This window comes from Mobula hypostoma, chromosome 17, assembly GCF_963921235.1.
Source record: "Mobula hypostoma chromosome 17, sMobHyp1.1, whole genome shotgun sequence".
Lineage (NCBI taxonomy): Eukaryota > Metazoa > Chordata > Chondrichthyes > Myliobatiformes > Myliobatidae > Mobula > Mobula hypostoma.
Genome location: NC_086113.1, coordinates 66823690 through 66845349, shown reverse-complemented (window position 1 = coordinate 66845349; position 21660 = coordinate 66823690). Strand labels below are relative to the sequence as shown.

General features: G+C 44.4%; 1 protein-coding gene across 2 annotated transcripts in view; it reads right to left on the bottom strand.

Moving 5' to 3' along the window:
• myripb (myosin VIIA and Rab interacting protein b) overlaps positions 1 to 21660 on the bottom strand; it is a 505729-nt gene that overhangs the window by 445116 nt on the left and 38953 nt on the right. For both annotated transcript variants that reach the window (XM_063069391.1, XM_063069392.1), the window contains exon 2: positions 15157 to 15309. In XM_063069391.1, coding sequence (XP_062925461.1) covers positions 15157 to 15266 — 110 coding nt within the window. In that variant the 5' untranslated portion in view covers positions 15267 to 15309. The remainder of the gene's footprint in view (positions 1 to 15156; positions 15310 to 21660) is intronic.

The following is a 21660-nucleotide window of genomic DNA, read 5'->3' as shown; positions in this document are numbered from 1 at the left end:
AGAGAACTCTGTCTATTCCCCTGACTATACTATCCCAAATTACCACTCTATTCCTCTTTTCTCCCCCCTCTTGAATGGCTTCCTGAACTACAGTACCACAGTTAGGTTGGTCATCCTTCTTCCAGCCCCACTCTCATCCACACAGGAGCGAGAATCTCAGACTGCTTGGACAAGCTCAAGGGTTGAGGCTCCTCCAGCACTGTCTCTTGGATCCCACTACCCACCTCACTTGCAGTCACACCTTCTTGTCTCTGACCACAGACCAAATTTGAGGCAGCTAATCTAATGGGTGTGACTGCCTCCTGAAACAGAGAATCCGGGTAACTCTCCCCCTCCCTGATGTGTTGCAGTGTTTGAACCTCAGATTCCAGCTCATCAACCTTGAGCCTGAGTTCCTCGAGCAGCCAACACTTGCTGCAGATGTGGTCACCAGGAACCACAATGGGGTCCACCAACTACAGCACATCACCCGATCCTGAATCATCACTTTATTTAATTAGCTGTAATTTAGTGACTTTTTATTCCACCACTACAAAAGCCTTATCTGCTACTTACCTATGTCTCCTCTCCAAAGCCTCAAGTTCCCACTCCTACACTGGTTCACTCACACAATGACCACTCTGCTTTGACCCTGCCTGACTTTTATTTGTTTCTGCCAATGAATCGTGAATCAATTGGTCCGCCGCTAATGCGTTGACCCCTGCAAAATGCTCCTTTCTTAAACTCTTCTCCCCGACCTGTGTGAAGTTCTCTCTCTCTGCGAATCAAGCACTACAGCACAGAAATAGGCTCTTTGGCCCATCTGTTCCATGCTGAACTGTTCCTCTGTCAAGTCCCATTGACCTGCATCTGGACCACAAATCATCCAGTCTCTGTTGAGATCATTATTAAAATCTGCTAAACTCTCTGAGAGTGGCCATACAGTTGGTAGAGTGTTAAAGAGGATATATAGAACAACTGCCTTTACTGTTTGAGGCACTGAGATTGAGAGCAGGGAAATTGCATCATGGCTTTATAAAATTCTTGTTTAGCTACATTTGCAGTACTGCATTCAATTATAGTCACCCTATGAGAGCAAGGAAGTGAAGATTATGGAGAGGGTGTAGAAGAGGTTTGCCAGGGTGCAGAATTGGTATATCGAAATTAGAGGGCACATTGGACAAAGTAGGATTGTTTTCTCTGGACCGTCACAGGCTGAGGAGAAATTTGATGGAAGTTTATAAAATGATGAGAAGCATATGTGTGTTATGGGTACTAACATTTTACACCTTGGTTCAGAGAAATGTTGGTCTTATTTGACGGTATACAAGTATATAGGTAAATGATAATAAACTTGAAAAATTAGGTATAGACAGTCAGCATCTTTGTCCCGGCATTGAAATGTCTAACACGAGAGGGAATGCACTTAAAGCTGTGAGGGACAAGATATTTTTTTAAAACAGAAGAGTGTGCTAGAATGTACTGTCCCAGTAAGTGGTGGGAGCAAAAATGAGACAGGCGTTTAAGGAGTTCTTAGCATGACAGAAACAATGGACGCACATAAGCAGGCAGAAATGAATAATTAATTAAGCATCATTTGCTTCATTAGTTCAGCACAATATTGTGGGACTGTTCCTGTACTGTACATTCTCCGTTCTATATAAATATCTGCTAACTCTCCTAGCTCTGACACACACTACAGGATTCCCCCTCCACAAGCAATTTTCATTTATTTTCTATTTCTGATCCAGCACGATAGCAGGTCCTTCTGGGCCAATGAGCCTGACCTGCCTAATTATGTCCATGTGACCAACTAACCTACCAACCTACACATCTTTGAGATATGGGAGGAAGGCAGAGCGCCCGGAGGAAATCCACATGGTCATGGGGTGTACAGGTGAATTGCTCACCGACAGTGCTGGGAGTTGAACCCGGAGTGCCGATGCTGTAACAGCACAACTCTAACTGCCCCTGATTAATTATTAATACCTGGATATGGTCAACTCTTTCATTTGTGAATATTACATGTATTTAAATACAGCGCTTCAGTCCTGCATTCTTCAACCTTTTGAAATTTTGCCTCTTTGTGGTATAATTTAATTCTTTGCACTGTCTGCATTTGTACCCAATCATTGACTTGTCCTTCCTTACATTCATATTACACCCATCACCTACTTGTAAACCTGCTGGCTCACCCTTAGATCGATCACATCGGTTCCCATTCCCCCTGCTGTATCAGTTTAAACCACTCCCAATAGCTCTGTTGGGCTGAATGGTCTACTTCTGGTCTTATAAATCCCCAGGGTCTGACAGAGCACATGTTCAGACTTTATGGGCTAGAATAGAAGCTTCAGAAGTCCTTGTGGAGACAGTTGCTTCACTTGAGGCCAAAAGCACTAATATTGAGCGTACCCCACATCCCCACAGGGGAAGCCTACTCCATGTCAGGACTTATAGACGTGGCGAGAACGACAACTCTCCTTTCGGGCCAGGCGGTCTTCCAAGTGTGCCCAGAGGAAATCAGTTCCCTTCAAGCCCACTCCAGGATTCCCTGTACTCACCCAGACATAGCCACTTTAACTTAAAAATTTGCTAAGAGGAATGGATAGCAGTGTGGTTAAAAAAGCCCACACCCTCCTCAGAATCCTACGAGCTAACATCTGAGGACAAAGTTGATAAACAAAGAGAACTGAGGGACCACTGTGCTCTAGGTCACAGAAACATGAGGTGCAACACAGAAATGTGGTTACACCTGTTGCACCGGACTGTGCCAAGTGAAGCAGGTGTAAGCCACAATTCAATTCTCAGTTCTCCAGATGGAGTGTTTGGTGTCTATGGGGGAAGACAGCCTGCTTGTTAATCAGCACCTCATAAAGCTTGGATGTGACAGTCCCGCCAAATTCTTGCTCACCCATCTTGGAATAACTTCAAAGTCAGAGTCTTCAAAATAATTGTATTATGAAAGTACAAATGTCACTATATACTAATTTGAGATCCATTTCCTTGTGAGCATTCACAGTAAATACAATAGAATCATTGAAAAACTGCACACAGGACAAACAACCAATGTGCAAAGACAACAAACTCTATCAATACAAAAAGAAAAAAAACAAACAAAATAACAATAAATAAATAAATAAACAATAAATATTGAGATGAAGAGTCCTTGAAAGTGAGTCCATGGGTTGTGGGAGCAGTTCAATGTTGGGGTGAGTGAAGATGAGTGAAGTTATCTCTTCTCTTTCTCCTGTCCCATGAGGGGCCCAAACACCAAGAAAGTCACCTACTGCGTCACCCACCACCCACATTTTGGTCAATCAAATCACCAAGCTGCATTACTTATCCCTGCATACAAACAAAAGCTAAAACATGAGGGTCCAATACACATCATTCAGTACTGGTCTAAGGAAGCAGCTGAGCTTCTGTGCAACTGCTCTGAGTCCGTAGAATGGTCTACATTCAGACTCAACTGCCAGCCTAAATGAGAAAGTCGCCTCTATCATGGACTTTGTTAGCAAGGGTGCGGAACACTGTGCAGCAAAGAGAAAATTCCAGGTCCACCAAACCAGAAACCATAAGTGAACCTAAAGAACCACTCCATACTTAAGTCCATGACTGCAGCGTTCAAATCAGGTGACCTTGACCTTTACAATAAGATGACCAAAGCTAAAGTTATCAGGAATGCCAAGAGACAGTACCAGTCCTCAGTTGTGGCAGGGTTTACATGCCATAGAAAAGAAAGTCAGAAGCATCACGGATACGCTCAGTGGACTCTGTACACATTTTTAACAGAAGAAGATTGGACTGTTACCACCCACCTCAATAACCACCAATGCATCTGACCCCATGGTCACTGATAAAGACACAATGTCAGTCTTCCAGAGAGTGAATCTGGTGCTGATGATGTCCCTGGGCATGTCCTTAGATCAGCTGCTGGGAATATTTGCCAACATTTTTAACACCTTCCTGCTTCAATCTGAGGTTCTTACTTGCTTTAAGACAGACTCCCACCTCTCCCGGAAGTTCCGGGAGTCTCTCGCAAATTCCAGGAGTCTCCCGCACATTGATAGCGGCTCCCTGACGCTCAGAAATTATATACAATATCCCGGAAATCGATTTTTTTTGAGGGGGACAGCGAGAGCGAGCATCCTGATTGGTCTCTCTTTGCGCTAAGTAGACCTATCGGTTTTCTCCGTGGGCGGGCTTTAGAGTCAACCTCAAAAATAATGAATGTTGCTCGCTGCACTGTTTGCAACAGTGACTTCTCTATTGCCCATGGTGGGTTAAAATATAAAAGATATGTTGAGGTGAGTTTAACAGGTGTCATTCATTCTTTAGCATAGCTAACATTATTTAAACTAGCTGGCTAGCTAGTAAGCAGCTACTCTATTGATGTCCTACGTGATGAGGCCAAACTCCCTGTAGACTTGCTTAAAGTTGTAATAGAATAAACATGATAATATAATACAAGTACATATTTTAATGTCACATTTTCTGCATATACCCAACTTGGTTTACAGATTATACAAAATCACTAAACAAAGTATTACATATGCCCTTGGAGGTGGGGGATATGGGGTTGTGGGGGGTGGGGGTGCTACCTCCCTGAAATGAGTTTTTGCAGGGTGGGATGTCTGTTAAGAAGACAACTATTGTCCTTGTACCAAGAGAAACAAGGTAACGTTCCTTAATAACTACTGCCCAGTGCTCAGCTATTCACCATCATGAAGTGCGTTGAGAGTCTGTTACATGGCATGCATGAATTCCAGCCTCCTAGACTACCTCGATTACTGCAATTCATCTACTGCTGAAGCAGGTCTACACTGCAAATGTTATCTCCATGACTCTACCCTCACCTCTGGAGGATCTGGACAGCAGACACCAAGGTTAGATTGTTTACTGACTACAGCTCCACCTTCAATACTCTAATTCCAAGCCAACTCATCACCAAACTCCGGACACTGGGAGTCAATGTCTTCCTCTGCAAATGGACCCTTTGCTTCTTGACCAACAGAGCACAATCAGTAAGAATAGGCAGCAACACCTCTGCCATGATTACTCTCAAAGTTGAGTCCTCTACTCCCTGTACACTCATGACTACGAGACCAGGTTCTGTCCTTCCTCCAGCTACAAGTTTCCAGATTATATCATTGTATTGGGTCATATACCAAATAGCAGGTCTGAGTACATGACAACAACCTTTCCCTCAAAAGTCACAGAACAAGAACTGGATACCGACTTCAGAAAAGGGGGAGGGGATTGTGCACATGCTCCTGGTTACAAAAGTTAAAATATTAACTGGTTGGTAGGTCATTGTACACTGTCCTGTGATTAGGCTGGGGTTGAATCGGGGGACTGCTAAATGGTGTGGCTCAAAGTGCCAGAAGAGCTGATTCTGCACTGTATCTCAATAAATAAATAAAAGTGCTAAAGTCAAGAGCATCTAGAGCTTCAGGTTCCTAATACTGAATATAATTAATAGCTTGTCCTGGTTCAAGGATAGTTTCTATCCTGCTGTAATAAGACCACTGAGTGTTTCCCTAATACGAAACCAGTTGATGCAAGCATCAGAGCTGAGGACCCGCCCAAGGAAAAGCCCACACACCCAACTGCTGTGTGAGGCCCAGAGTTCAAAATGTCCTGATTGCCGACAACTGAAGGTTAAAGCTCAAAGCCCAAAGCCAGCGAGTCTGAAAGTTGAGACTTGATGGTAGAGGCTCCTTGGGTCAGCATGCCTGGAAGTCTGGGGCCTGATGTCGGTGAGTCGGGCCCATACAATAGAGGTTGGTGGCCTGGAGGTGGCTTTTCCTGGGCTTGGAGACCTGCCTGTGTGTGTGTGTGTGTGAGCGAGTGGGTAGGTGGGAGAAAAGGAGCTTGTTTTGCTGCTCTGTGTTAATGTTGCTGTTTTTGTTGCCTGTGTTGTCTGATGAACATTGTGGACATGTAGTGTTGGCAGTTGAATGTGGGCTGATACTTGTCCCCAGGACATCCTTAGTTTGTGTTGATAATGCAAGCAACACATTTCACTTTGATGTACGCGATAAATAAATTAATCTTAATCTCAATCTGGTCCAATTATGTTCACACCAGTCAGGAAAGCTGGCAGGGCTTCTACTTCCTCAGCAGGCTTCAGTACATCTATATACTACACGATGCATTCTATCCAGATAGCTCCAAACTGATGGCATAAACATTGATTTCTGAAACTTTCTGTAACTACTACTTTCCTTTTCCCCTTTCACTTTCTCTTCTTTTTTATCATTCCCCATTGTAGTTACCCCCTTGCCCCTCTCTTCTCCTCTCCCACCCTGATGCCCTGTCCATCACCTCCCTCTGGTTTCCCTCCCACTTCTCTTTACTCCTTGGTCTACTCTCCTCTCCTATTAGATTCCTTCACCCTGAAACCTTTACCTCTTCCACCGATCACCTCCCAGATTCTTAACCATCCGCCCATCCCCATCTTCCTCAGCTGGTCTCACTATTATCTGTCAGCTTGTTCCCCTGTTCCTCCAATCCTCCCCCTTCTTATACTGGCTTCTGCTCTCTTTTTTTCCCCATGAAGACCATAAAACCATAATATACAGGAGCAGAATTAGGCCACTCGACCCATCAAGTCTGCTCCGCCCATCAAGTCTGCTCCGCCATTTCATCATGGCTGACCCATGTTTCCTCTCAGCCCCAATCTCCTGCTTTCTCCCCCTCTCCCTCATGCCCTGACCAATCAGGAGTCTATCAACCTCTGCCTTAAATATACATAAAGACTTTATTTACATATTTATTGACATAGAGCATGGAGTAGGCCCTTCTGGCCTCCCAAGCCATGCTGCCAAGTAATACACATCAAAGTTGCTGGTGAACGCAGCAGGCCAGGCAGCATCTATAGGAAGAGGCGCAGTCGACGTTTCAGGCCGAGACCCTACGTCAGGACTAACTGAAGGAAGAGTGAGTAAGGGATTTGAAAGCTGGAGGGGGAGGGGGAGATGCAAAATGATAGGAGAAGACAGGAGGGGGAGGGATGGAGCCGAGAGCTGGACAGGTGATAGGCAGAAGGGGATACGAGAGGATCATGGGACAGGAGGTCCGGGAAGAAAGATGGGGGGGTGGGGGTGACCCAGAGGATGGGCAAGAGGTATATTCAGAGGGACAGAGGGAGAAAAAGGAGAGTGAGAGAAAGAATGTGTGCATAAAAAAGAGTAACAGATGGGGTACGAGGGGGAGGTGGGGCCTAGCGGAAGTTAGAGAAGTCAATGTTCATGCCATCAGGTTGGAGGCTACCCATACGGAATATAAGGTGTTGTTCCTCCAACCTGAGTGTGGCTTCATCTTTACAGTAGAGGAGGCCGTGGATAGACATGTCAGAATGGGAATGGGATGTGGAATTAAAATGTGTGGCCACTGGGAGATCCTGCTTTCTCTGGCGGACAGAGCGTAGATGTTCAGCGAAGCGGTCTCCCAGTCTGCGTCGGGTCTCACCAATATATAAAAGGCCACATCGGGAGCACCGGACGCAGTATATCACCCCAGTCGACTCACAGGTGAAGTGATGCCTCACCTGGAAGGACTGTTTGGGGCCCTGAATGGTGGTAAGGGAGGAAGTGTAAGGGCATGTGTAGCACTTGTTCCGCTTACACGGATAAGTGCCAGGAGGGAGATCAGTGGGGAGGGATGGGGGGGACGAATGGACAAGGGAGTTGTGTAGGGAGCGATCCCTGCGGAATGCAGAGAGAGGGGGGGAGGGAAAGATATGCTTAGTGGTGGGATCCCGTTGGAGGTGGCGGAAGTTACGGAGAATAATACTTCACCTGTGAGTCGACTGGGGTGATATACTGCATCCGGTGCTCCCGATGTGGCCTTTTATATATTGGTGAGACCCGACGCAGACTGGGAGACCGCTTTGCTGAACATCTACGCTCTGTCCGCCAGAGAAAGCAGGATCTCCCAGTGGCCACACATTTTAATTCCACATCCCATTCCCATTCTGACATGTCTATCCACGGCCTCCTCTACTGTAAAGATGAAGCCACACTCAGGTTGGAGGAACAACACCTTATATTCCATATGGGTAGCCTCCAACCTGATGGCATGAACATTGACTTCTCTAACTTCCGCTAGGCCCCACCTCCCCCTCGTACCCCATCTGTTACTCTTTTTTATGCACACATTCTTTCTCTCACTCTCCTTTTTCTCCCTCTGTCCCTCTGAATATACCTCTTGCCCATCCTCTGGGTCACCCCCCCCATCTTTCTTCCCGGACCTCCTGTCCCATGATCCTCTCGTATCCCCTTCTGCCTATCACCTGTCCAGCTCTCGGCTCCATCCCTCCTCCTCCTGTCTTCTCCTATCATTTTGCATCTCCCCCTCCCCCTCCAGCTTTCAAATCCCTTACTCACTCTTCCTTCAGTTAGTCCTGACGAAGGGTCTCGGCCTGAAACGTCGACTGCGCCTCTTCCTATAGATGCTGCCTGGCCTGCTGCGTTCACCAGCAACTTTGATGTGTGTTGCTTGAATTTCCAGCATCTGCAGAATTCCTGTTGTCTGCCAAGTAATGCCCTATTTAATCCTAGCCTAATCATGTGACAATTTACAATGACCAATTAACCTACCAACAGGCACACCTTTGGATTGTGGGAGGAAACAGGAGCACTCACAGGAAACCCACACAGTCATGGGAAGAACGTACAAACTCCTTACATTTGACCTCCACAGTGCCTGTGGAAAAGAATTCCAGATTCAACACTCTTTGGTTAAAGAACCTCCTCCTCATCTCAGTTCTAAAAGGAAGCCCCTCTCATTTGAGACTATGTCCTCTGGTCTTAAACTCTCCCACCACAGGAAATATCTACTCTATCAAGACCTTTCACCTTATGATAGGTTTCAATAACATTTCTGCTGATTTCTAGTGAATAAAAGCCCAAAGCCATCAAATACTCTTCATATGACAAGCCATTCAATCCTGGAATCATTTTTACAAACTTCCATTGAACCCTCTCCAGTTTCAACACATTCTTTCTAAGATAAGTGGCCCAAAACTGCTCACAATACTCCAAGTGAGCCCTCACCAGTACTTTATAAAGTCTCAACATTACATCCTTGCTTTTATATTCTAGTCCTATTGAAATGAATGCTAACATTGCATTTGCCTTCTGCAACACAGATCCATCCTGTAAATTAACCTTTAGGGTATCCTGCACAAGGTCTCCCAAGTCCCTTTGCACCTCAGTTTTTTTGTATTTTCTCTCCATTTAGAAAATAATCAACCCTTTCAGTTCTTCTGCTAAATTGCATGACCATAGACTTCCTGACATGGTATTCCATCTGCCATTTCTTTGGCCATTCTCCTGATCTAAGTCCTTCAGTAGCCTCTCTACTTCCTCAAAACTACCTGTGCCTCCACCCGTCTACATATCGTCTGCAAACTGTGCAATAAAGCCATCAATTCCATCATCCAAATCATTGACATATAACGTAAAAAGGATCTGTCCCAACACAGACCCCTGTGGAACACCACTCGTCACCAGCAGCCAACCAGAAAAGGCTCCCTTTATTCCCACTCTTTGCCTCCTGCCAATCAACCACTGCTTTATCCATGCTAGAATCTTTCCTGTAATACCGTGGGCTCTTAACTTGTTAAGCACCCTCAGGTGTGGCATGTTGTCAAAGGCCTTCTGAACATCCAAGTGCATAATTTCAACTGATTCTCCATTGTCTACCCTGCTTATTGTTTCTTCTAAGAATTCCAACAGATTTGTCGGGCAATATTTTTCCCTTGAGGAAACCATGCTGACTACAGCCTATTTTATCATGTCCCTCCGAGTACCCTGACACCTCATCCTTGACATCGACGCCAACATTTTCCCACCTACTGAGGTCAGACTAACTGGTCTACAATTTCCTTTCCTATGCTTCTCTCCCTTCTTGAAGAGTGGAGTGACATTTAATTTTCCAGTCTTCCAGAACCATTCCAGAATCTATTGATTTTTGAAAGATCGTTACTAATGTTTCAACAATCTCTTCAGCCACCTCTTTCATAACCCTGAGGCGTACGCCATCTGGTCCATGTGACTTATTTACCTTCAGATCTTTCAGTTTCCCAAGAATCTTCTCTCTAATAATGGTAATTTCACACACTTCATAACTTCTGACACCTGGAGCTTCCACCATACTGCTGGTGTCTTCCATAATGAAGAATGTTGCAAAATACTTATTAAGTTCGTCCACCATTTCCTTGCCCCCATTACTACCTCTTCAGCATCCTTTTCCAGTGGTCCGATATCCACTCTAGCCACTCCTTTACACTTTATCTACCTGAAGAAACATTTGATATCCTTTTTAATATTATTGGCTAGCTTACATTCATTTTCCATCTTTAGCTTCTTAGTTGACCTTTTTAGTTGCCTTGCATTAGTTCTTCAAAGGTTCTCAAGCCTCTAACTTCCCACAAATTTTGCTCTATTATATGACCTCTCTTTGGCTTTATGCTGGCTTTAACTTATAAGATCATAAGATATAGGAGCAGAAGTAGGCCATTCAGCCCATTGAGTCTACTCTGCCATCCAATCATGGGCTGATCTAATTCTTCCAGTAATCTCCCCATACCCTGCCTTCTCCCCATACCCTCTGATGCCCTGGCTAATCAAGAACCTATCTATCTCTGCCTTAAATGCATCCAATGACCTGGCCTCCACAGCCATTGTGGCAACAAATTCCACAGATTTACCACCCTCTGACTAAAGTAATTTATCTGCATCTCTGTTCTAAATGGGCGTTCTTCAATTCTGAAGTCATGCCCTCTTGTCCTAGACTCCCCTACTATGGGAAATAACTTTGCCATATCTAATCTGTTCAGGCCTTTTAACATTCAGAATGTTTCTATGAGATACCCCCTTATAAAGTATATTATAAAGTATTAAACATACTAACTATGATAATACAGATAATACCAAGGCATAATTCTGTTTTCCTACCCTCTCCCTAGTTATCTTCTTGCTTTTATAGTAACACATTGGAACTCTTTAATCCTACTTGCCAAGGACATTTCATGGCCCCTTTTGGTATTCCTAACCCTTTGCTTGTATTCTTTCCTACTATTTTTATATTCCTTAAAAGCCCTGACTGATTTTAACTTCATAAATGTTACATATGCTTTCATTTTCTAGTTGACTAAATTCATAACCTTTCATCACCTTAACCTGCCATCCTCATCCTTCATCCTTACTGGAACACGCAGTCCTGAGCTCTGACTTAATGGTCTTCAGACAACTCCCACATCATACGTGTACTTGACAACACCCTAGGAGATCATACTCAACCTGAGTGATCACACTACCACTACTAGCCTAATAACGGCTAATTCCCCATAGTTCCTGTCTAACAACATCATGATTTGTCTTCTCCCAATTTAGTATTCCCCCACAGGGTCCAGACTTATGAGGAGGCCAGGGCCGACAATGGATATTGCATCCATGTTGTCTATGTGATACACAAGCCAGGGCAGTACGCTGGTGCCCATTTAGCACGCTCCCCCTCTCCATGCAGGTGATGAAACCAAAGGAACGGCAGAGACCAATATAGTTTGGCACCAGCTCATCACAGGAGATGCCACTGTTGAATTCAACATAGGGTTTCTCTTGTTAGCCACAGTTGTGTCATCTTTCTTTTGGGATGCTTTCCGAATTGTCTCCAGAAATTGTAGCCATTGCTGCTCTGCCATCATCCCTGCCAGTGTTCTTTTCCAATCAATTCTGGCCAACTCCTGTCTCATGTCACTGTTATTCTCTTTACCCCACTGTAATACTGATACATCTGACTTTTGCTTCTCCTGCTCAAATCTCAGGACGAAATTGATCATATTATGATCACTTGCCCTTCAGGGTTCTTTTACCATAAGCATTTTAATCAAATCCAGTTCATTCCACAACATCCAATCAAGAATAGATGGTCCCCTAGTGGGCTCAACCACGAGCTGCTCTAAAAAGCCATTTCATAGCCACTCTAGAAATTCTCTCTCCTGGAATCCAGCACCAACCTGATTTTCCCAATCTACCTGCGTATTGAAATCCCCATGACGATTGTAACATAATCTCCTGTTGTAATTAGTAGACCACATCCATAGTTCTGTTTGAGAGTCTGTATACAACTCCCATCAGGATCTTCTTACCCTTGCAGTTCCTTAACTCTATCTACAAGGATTCAACACCTTCCAACCCTATGTCACCTCTTTCATAGTAATAGTCATAGTCATACTTTATTGATCCCGGGGGAAATTGGTTTTCATTACAGTTGCACCATAAATAATAAATAGTAATAGAACCATAAATAGTTAAATAGTAATATGTAACTTATGAAATAAGTCCAGGACCAGCCTATTGAATCAGGGTGTCTGACCCTCCAAGGGAGGAGTTGTAAAGTTTGATGGCCACAGGCAGGAATGACTTCCTATGACGCTCTGTGCTGCATCTCGGTGGAATGAGTCTCTGGCTGAATGTACTCCTGTGCCCACCCAGTACATTATGTAGTGGATGGGAGACATTGTCCAAGATGGCATGCAACTTGGGCAGCATCCTCTTTTCACACACCACCGTCAGAGAGTCCAGTTCCATGCCCACAACATCACTGGCCTTACGAATGAGTTTGATGATTCTGCTGGTGTCTGCCACCCTCAGCCTGCTGCCCCAGCACACAACAGCAAACATGATAGCACTGACCACCACAGACTCGTAGAACATCCTCAGCATCGTCCGGCAGATGTTAAAGGACCTCAGTCTCCTCAGGAAATAGAGACGGCTCTGACCCTTCTTGTAGACAGCCTCAGTGTTCTTAGACCAGTCCAGTTTATTGTCAATTTGTATCCCCAGGTATTTGTAATCCTCCACCATGTCCACACTGACCCCCTGGATGGAAACAGGGGTCACCGGTACCTTAGCTCTCCTCAGGTCTACCACCAGCTCCTTAGTCTCTTTCACATCAATTCTAATGATTTGATTTCATTTTTTACCAACAGAGCAATGCCAACCCCTCTGCCTTCCTGCCTATTCTTTCCATACAATGTGTATCGTTGGACATTAAGCTCCCAGCTATAATCTTCTTTCAGCCAACAATCAGTGATGCCTACAATGTCATAGCTGCCAATCAGCAACTGTGCTACAAGTTCATATACTGTGCACATTCAAATACAACACCTTCATTCCTGTATTCACTCTTATCAATTTTGTCTGTCTTTTATGCTGCAACTCATCCTGTTGACTGCAATTTTCTCCTATCAACAGCATCTCTTCAGTATGCATTACCTCTGCTTGTAAACCAGCTACCTCATCTTCAGCACTATCATCCGCCTTTCCTACGATACTTCTTGCATTGAAATATACGCAGCTCAGGACACTAGATGCACCATGCTCAATCTTCTGATTCCTAAGTTTGTCTTACTGATATCTGCCTCCAGAACCTCTCCATTGACTGTTCTGACACTCTGGTTCCCACCTCCTTGCAATTCTAGTTTAAACCCCACCATGCAGCATTAATAAGTCTTCCTGCTAAGATATTAGTCCCCTCCAGTTCAGGTCCAAATTATCTCTTCTGTACAGGTCGCACCTTCCCTGGAAGACTGGCAAATGATCCAAAATTCTTCTAAAAAACACCAACTCCTTAGCCACGTATTAAACTGCATCATCTTCCCAGTTCTGGCCTCACTAGCACGTGACACTAATAGCAATCCTGTGATCGCAACCAGGAGGCGGAACGAATGGATGATGGCGCTAAATGGCAACTCCTTTGCTTGCATCTTCAGAAACAGCTCTATGTCCATCTTTAATATCTTTATTTTTCCCTTCCAGGGTTCTTTTGAAGACTCTAACCTGGAGTTAATGCTAACGACAGTTCTTTGCTGGAATGGGACCCACTCTCGGGTTTTCACAACTGGCCGTTGTTCAGCACGCCAAGGGCTCGGCCTAAGAGTTCTGCTCGGCTTTGCAGGCCTGGGATCTCGGGGCTCTGGAGACGGGTGGATCGAAGGTCGGTGTCCTGGACCGGTGTGTCGTGGGAGCTGGAACACCTTTGGCTGTGTACACAGAGACCTAAGATCTTTGGGCACAGAGCTTGAAAAAAGCGATGCAGTGGACTTTTAACATCGTAAACCAGTGAGTTGTTTGTTATATCTCCCCTCTTGCTGTGAAACAGAGACATCTCCTTCTCCCTTATTAGGGAGCAAGAGAGCCTGTGGTACGTCAATTGCCAGGTGAACGATGTAGTCTTTGGAGTACTGCAACTCTGTGTCTTTACCGTTGCTTCCACTGCACGCTTGAGTGCGCGGTGACAGGAGCCAATGCTTTCTTTTTGCCAGTGGGGGGAGGGGAGGGATGTTGCTCGCTGCTGCTAACACACAGGAGGGAGGGGAGCTGGGGGGGACTTTGGGGTTCTAACATTTAACTGTCCTTCATTCTATGGGGGACTCCTCTGTTGGAGGTCAGATCATTAAATAAATTTAAGCCAGAGACAGATAAGTATTTTAAATCGATTAGCTTAATTAGTTTGGTACAACATTGTGGGCTGAAGGACCTGTTTGTGTGCCAGACGATGCCATGTTCCAGAGGGGGGAATTGGGGCTACGGGGAGCTGGCACAGATGAGAAGTTAAGGCCAGTACAGATCAGCCAGGATCATACTCAATGACAGGGGAGGTTCAAGGGGCAAAGTGGCCTACCCCTCTTCCTATTTTCTGATGTTCTGAGAATATCTGAGTATCCCACAAATGTAGTGGAAGATGCCAAGTAATTTACACTAAAAGCAAGGATACCAACCTGAAGGGTTAATCATTTTTCTCTCTGCACAGATGTTGTCTGACTGAGTAGCTCCATTACTAAGGAACAAGTGTCTTTATTTAAAACAAAGCACAGCTTTCACACTATATGGATACTTGCAAACAGGAATACAAATACTAACCAATTTTTCAATAAAAATATAATTGAGATACCAAGCAACTGTCAATCACACTGTCCTAGGTTTTGCAAGTTCTGACTGCCAAAAAGCATTTTTTTTTTAAAGCAGGCTGCAGTTTCCATGCAAAAAATGCAAACAATTGTGTTCAGACCCAAGCTCTGGCCATTCCATTGTGTCCACATTTTATCTCAATATCTGCCGCTGTTGCTCTTGAAAAGCTGAAATTATCCCAAAATTTAATTCCTACCTAAGTCGCTCCTGCTCCTTCTTCCGAAGGTCAAAATCCCGCTGAACCACCTGCAGCACATGTTCCGCTTCATCCTCCGTTAAAGCAGTCAGGTCCAGCTTCTTCCCCATACTCTCTTTGGATGTGTATATGCACTCAGCAGGCTGTCTCAACCTGAGAACAGAGTTTTCACAACATTAGTCCACAAGACCAAAGATATGGGAGCTGAATTGGGCCAATCAACCTATCTAGTCTGCTCCACCACTGACTCATGCATGACATTTTTTGTCTTTCAATCCCATTCTCTTACCTTCTCTCCATAACTTTCGACTAGTTACCAATCAAGAGCCTATCAATCTCTGCCTTAAATTCATCCAATGACTTTGCCTCCAGGGCAAGAAATTTCACCCTGAAGTGGACAAAGGTCAGCCATCACTGGGGCAGACTTCAAGCTAGATTAAAGCGTTGAGGCCCGAGAATGGAACACAAATGTTCAGCCCCTCTACCTCGTGCCAGCCAAGATCCCCTCACCTGAGCCTGTCCCCTCTGCCTGAGATTGATCTATCTGCCTCTCTTCAGTTACGACCATTGAGCACGAATTGCAAGAGTCTTGGGTTCCATGCCGACAGGTTAATGACAGTTGTTGCCCTAGAACCTTCAGGCTCCTGGATGGCATAGGTGGCTTCACTTGCGCCAGCAGCTAACTGACTACACAGCCTGTAGCCTCACTTTCTGCCTTTATTATGTATCAGTTTCATGGATTCTGTTGTATTTATTTTCCTCTGGATGTCTGCAGAAAAATTAATCTCAAAGTTTTACATAGGATACATACTTTGAGAATAAATGTACCTTGAACTTTGAACTCCAGTTGAAGAAATTTCTCCTCACCTCTGCTCCAAAGGAATATCCCTTTATTCTGAGGCTGTGCCATCAGATCCTAGACTTCCCTACTAATGGAAACATCCTCTCCACATCAATGTTCCCTCTAAGGTGTGCACATGTGCACACACTCACATCTTTTGCTACTAGTGCTCAGAGGAATTTAAACTGCGCACAACAGGTCCACCCTCCACCTCGTTGGCATGTTAACTATATTTCACAATCATACACAATCACATGTCCTTTTCCAGTTTCTGATGCAGATGGTGTTGACAACGTGGAGTTTACAATGATCTGTCTGCAGAATTTAGAACTGGCTCACTTATACCATTTTGAAGAAATTATCGATTCACTATGTCAAATTCCAAAGAAGCAAAGAGCTGAAGTGCAAAAGAACTGCTAGTTCATTTAAAGCAGAATGGCTTAATGAAACAGTAGAAACTGCTACACCGGAAGCTCATGAGGTCAGGAACGTGCAGCTGCGAGAAATATTAAAGTACAACACAGAAACTGGTGTTACCGGCGTGTATTGTCGCAACGCAATAGTTGCCGAAGAGTTTGCAAGTGGGAAGAAGTGAAGAATATTTGGAAACTTGATTTTTTAAATCGTCATTTAGCAAGCAAATTACACATGGGCATTGTGCAGAAGCTGTAGCTAGAAAATCCTTCATTACCCGCTACAGGCCTGCTACATATGTTTTGTGAGAGTGCAGATGAACGAGACCAAAAACATTAAACCAAGAGGAGATCAAAGGTCTTATTGACAGTGTTTTGCTAGCTGTTAAAATGGAGACCTCTGAATATAAAATTCAGTGTGCATATATTGTTGTCACTGGGCAAAAAACTGCACAGCACAAGATTTTTGTGTGCACTGGTCATTACACATTAGAGGAAACATTGCTCCACATCCACCATCCAGACTTTCCAGTATTCAGTAGTTTTCAATGTGATTTCCTCATTCATAGTTCTGAACTCAGCATACAGGCCATCAAACGCACTTCAAACACTAAGCAGGACGGAATTTTGATCTTTCCATATCCAAGAATGACACATCGAAGCGAATTGCTATCTCTTATTTAAAGCCTTGGTTGCTCCCTGTAGCTGTGTGAAGTTATTGCCCAAGTTTAGCAACTTCAGCTGGTAAGCAAGTCTTTATCGTGTAAGGCAGCAGATGCTGGCAAGGAGTGTACCGTTCCTGTTTATATTCCTCTGAACCCAGTCTCTTCATTTCCCACATTGCCACTCAGTAAGTCTTGCACTGCCTTGACGTAAGGCCCCTTCATTTCACACCTACCACAGTGTCGACTGTTACCCTTAGTTCTGGGTCTGAGTTTCGAAATCGCATCCAGGATTGTTTTTGAAACAATTGTACATAATCTAACCAGGAAAGGAGCCATACTGGATCTTGCATTGGAAACAAGCCGGACCAGGAGAGTGGGTTCTCTCCCAGCAAATCATATTCACTGATCACAGTCGATGAGTGATTCTCATTGAGGGGTCAGCTTCAAGTTTGCGGGTGGGAACATCTCAGAGGATCTTTCCTGGGCCCAACATATTGATGCAATCACAAGAAGGCATGCCAGCAGCCACACTTCAGTTTAGGTACATCACCAGCTTTCTAAGGGTGTACCATAGAGAACATTCTAGCAGGTTGCATCACCGTCTGGACAGAGGTTCCAATGCAGAGAGGCTGCGAGGGGCACAGACTCAGCCACCTCTATGACGGGCACAAGCCTGCCCATCTTCCAGGACATCTTTGAGAGGCGGTGTCTCAAGAAGGCAGCATCCATTATAAAGGACCCTTGCCATCTGGGACATGATTACTACCATCAGGAGATGGTACAGGAGTCTCAAGACCCACACTCAAAGTTTTAGGCACAGCTTCTTCCTCTCCGGCATCTGATTTTTGAATGGTCCTTAAGCCATGAACACTATTTTGCTATTAATCTTTTGCATTATTTTATTTTGTATAGTAACAGACAGCAATTTTTATATCTTGCTCAAATTTCACAACACATGTCAGTGATAATTTAAATGAAATCTAATTCTCAACTTTATTCCCAAAGTTTTCAGATAGTTATGGATAGGGTAAGACTGGTTCTCTGCTTAAAATGTTAATTTGGAGGCTAATAACAACAGTATCAGGCAGGATCTGAAGACAGTATGCTGGGAGCAATTTTTGAGGGCAAGACCACATCCGACATAAGGGAATCTTTTAAAGGTTATACATCTAGAGTCCAGGATCAACACTTTCCTGTGAAAATGAAGATATCAATAGCAAGGGTTGGAAACCCTAGATGACAAAAGATTGTGAATTCAGATAAAAAGAAAAGATGCCTATTAGATATTCTGCACCTCCTGTGTTCCTTTCTCTCTCCCCTCCTGGTCCACCTCGGCCCTTTCAACCACCCATCTACCCCTTTGCAAATCGCTTTGCAGCCCTTGCCCTGCCCAGCTCTGCCACAAGCGGGCACCTTCTGCCCATCACGCCCCTCCACACCTAGCTTCACCTATCCCCTGAAAGTTTCTACTTAACCCCTCCCCTTCACCTCTTTATACTGGCCATCTCTCCTCTACACACTCAGTCCTGATGACTCAAAATGTCAAAAACCCCTCTGCCTTCACAGATTCTCCCTGACCCACTGAGTTCCTGCAGCAATCATTTTCTTTGCTCCAGATTCCAGAATCTGCAGACTCTTGTGCAAGGAACGTTAAGGAAGCAGGAAGGAACTTAAACAAGAAATTCGAAGAACAAAAGAGGCCATGAATTGTCCTTAGCAAGTGGGTTTAAGGAGAATCCCCAGGCATTTTACATATCTTAAGAGCAAGAGCTAGGGAAAGAGTAGGTCCAATCAGGGATAAAAAATGTAGAGAGGTGAGCAAAATCCTCAATGACTGCTTCATGTCAATATTCACCAAATAAAAGGACATGGACAATGGTAATATTAGGAAGGGTTATGTGGATATATCTATAGCATATTGTTATTAAGGTGATCATGTTGCGTCTCTTGTAGATCAAAAGTAGATAAGCCTTCAGAGCCTATCACAGGGAAGGCAATTGCTGGGGCCATGACAGATCTCTGCATCCTTTCTAGCTACTGCCAAAGTACCTGATAACTGGAAAACAGCCAATATTGTTCTTTAAGAAGGGCAACATAGACAAACCAGGAAATTAAAGGCCAGCAAACCTAGCGTCTGAGGTAGAGAAATTACTGAAGAATTTTAGGGGCAAGCTCTAATTGCATTTGGAAAAGCATGACTTATTAGGGATAGTCCACATTGTTCTGTGAGGGGAGGTCCTGATTGATTTTTGTTTGAGGAAGTGACAAATATGATTGAGAGTAGGGCATGGATGTTCTCTACATGGACTTGTGCAAATCCATGTAAGGTTTCTCACGGTAGGTTAACCTAAAAGATTAAGGCACATGGGATCAACAGTGAGCTGGCAAATTGGAACCAAAATATTATATGTCATGGAAGACACGAGATAGCAGTAGGGGATGTTTTTCTGATAGGACGTCAGTGACCAATGCTCTGCATGAAGCAGCATTAAGATGTCTTGTTTGTAATTTTAAGTAATGATTTGGCAAACTCAATGTTTATCGAACAAATTCTCCTCTTCTGGCATAATGGAATATTCAGGAGATGGACGAGGGCAACCGGCATTGCTATTGGTACAGACACAGTGGGACGGAGGGAATTCCCAAGCCCTATGTTGCTCTTCCTTCCTTCGCTCCCCACTTCAATCAGGAAATGCTGGAATCACTCAACAGGTCAGCCAGTACCTGTGGCAAGAGAGGAAGTTAACCTTTCAGGTCAAAGACTATTCCTCAAAATTGGAAAAAAGGAAAACAAGTACACGTTGTTGAGAAGGTACAGGAGGGGATGAATATCTCTGATAGTTAAAATGGGTAATTGGAGAAAGAATACAGATTGCAAAAGCAGCAAGATGCAGGGTCATAGGAAGTGACCATATCAGGCTATACTAGAGAACTAAAGGAAAGGCCAGAGATAGATGGATAACCTCCAGTAGAACTGGCTGCTTCTGACGCAAAATGGAAGTTACTTGAAGGTGAACTTCATAGAGTACTCAGCTTCAAAAATCGTCTGCACTTTGCTTTCCCTGGTTCAGAAGGTGAAGCGATAGAAACTGCCATGGGCCCACACTATAGCCATCGGCTTTCTGTGGGACATACTGAACAGTTTGATGTAGTCTACTCAGGGCTCCAGCTTTATCAGACAGATCAATGATTGCATTGGGTGCCACTTCCTACACTCATACAGAACTCACACTTCATTACTCTTGTTGACAATTACCACCCTGCTCTCCCCTTCACATGGTCCTCCCTTCTTTCCTGGATCTGTCTCTTCACCAGGGTAGGTTCATGAGAACCACCCTCTGGGTGCTATAATAATTCCATTCCATCTCCAAGTTCCTTCTGTCACATTTTCCACATAGGTATATTTGAAAGGATTTCCTTCCTGGATTATGACTTCTCCTTCTCTATAATCTTGCTGAGTTGAGGAGGAGAGGGGCTTGAAAGGAGTAATAAATCTCAGTTTAGGCTGCGTCTGGAGTATTGCAACAAACTCTGGTCATCCACTTACAGGAAGGATGCGGAAGCTTTGAAGAAGGTGCAAAAGAGTTTTAGCAGGAGGCTGCTTTAATTACAGGACGTGTGAAATAAGAACAGGTTAGACAGACTTGTTATCTTCCCTGGAATAGTGAGCTCTGATGGTGGTTTATAAGAGCGAGAGGCAGAGATAGAGTACAGAACTGGATCTCTTCCCAATACTCGGGTGAATGCACTTAAGGTGAGAGAGAGAGCGAGTTCAAAGATAACCACATGGCAATATATATTTTTAATTAAATGGGGAGTGATGGGTACACTACTGGGGCAGTAGTGGAGATAAGTTCGATTGAAGTATTTGAAAGACTCTCAGATACACAAAGGGATGTGCAGAGAAGGAAGGGATGTGCAGAGAGGGTTAGTCTAGTGAGCTATTTAATTAGTCCAGTGCAATATCATGGTCTAAACAAGGGCCTGTGTCTGTGCCATACTCTTCTAATTTCTATCTAAATGCAAGAAAGAGTCCTCCTCTCTCCACTTCCCACCCCATAAGCTCTGTATTCAGATTGTGCATTTTCTGCCAGCTTTGAGATTTCACCACCAGACTCGACTTCCCCTCCTTCACCCTCAGCATTGGAAAGTGATTGCTCCTTTGCTCAGCTCATTCATCTCTCCTTCTTACAGCACTTCCCATCAAACACAGGTACTGAGCACCTTGTACCTCATCTCCTTTCTTTCCACCAGGTGGTAACTTTTTAAGTTGGTGTTGTGATGAGAATACACATAAAATTAAGATGTTTGCTGGCCTGGGCTAGCATCAGTGGCATCAGCAGTTGGTCTGCCACCTGCCCTCAGGGGAAGGAGAGATAAGGAACAATGGAGCAGCGTCTGGAGATGTGGAATGAAGGGACGTGGGGGAGAGAGAGCTGTCTGGAGCAGCTCCCCCCTTTGAACCTTGAACTGTTTGAAGTGATGGACAGGCGATACCCCAGCAGGGGGATAAAAAGGGACAGGTTCGCTAAGAGAGACACACGCCACCCGAGGTAACGAGACCCTGGAAGCGGTGCGCCTCTCA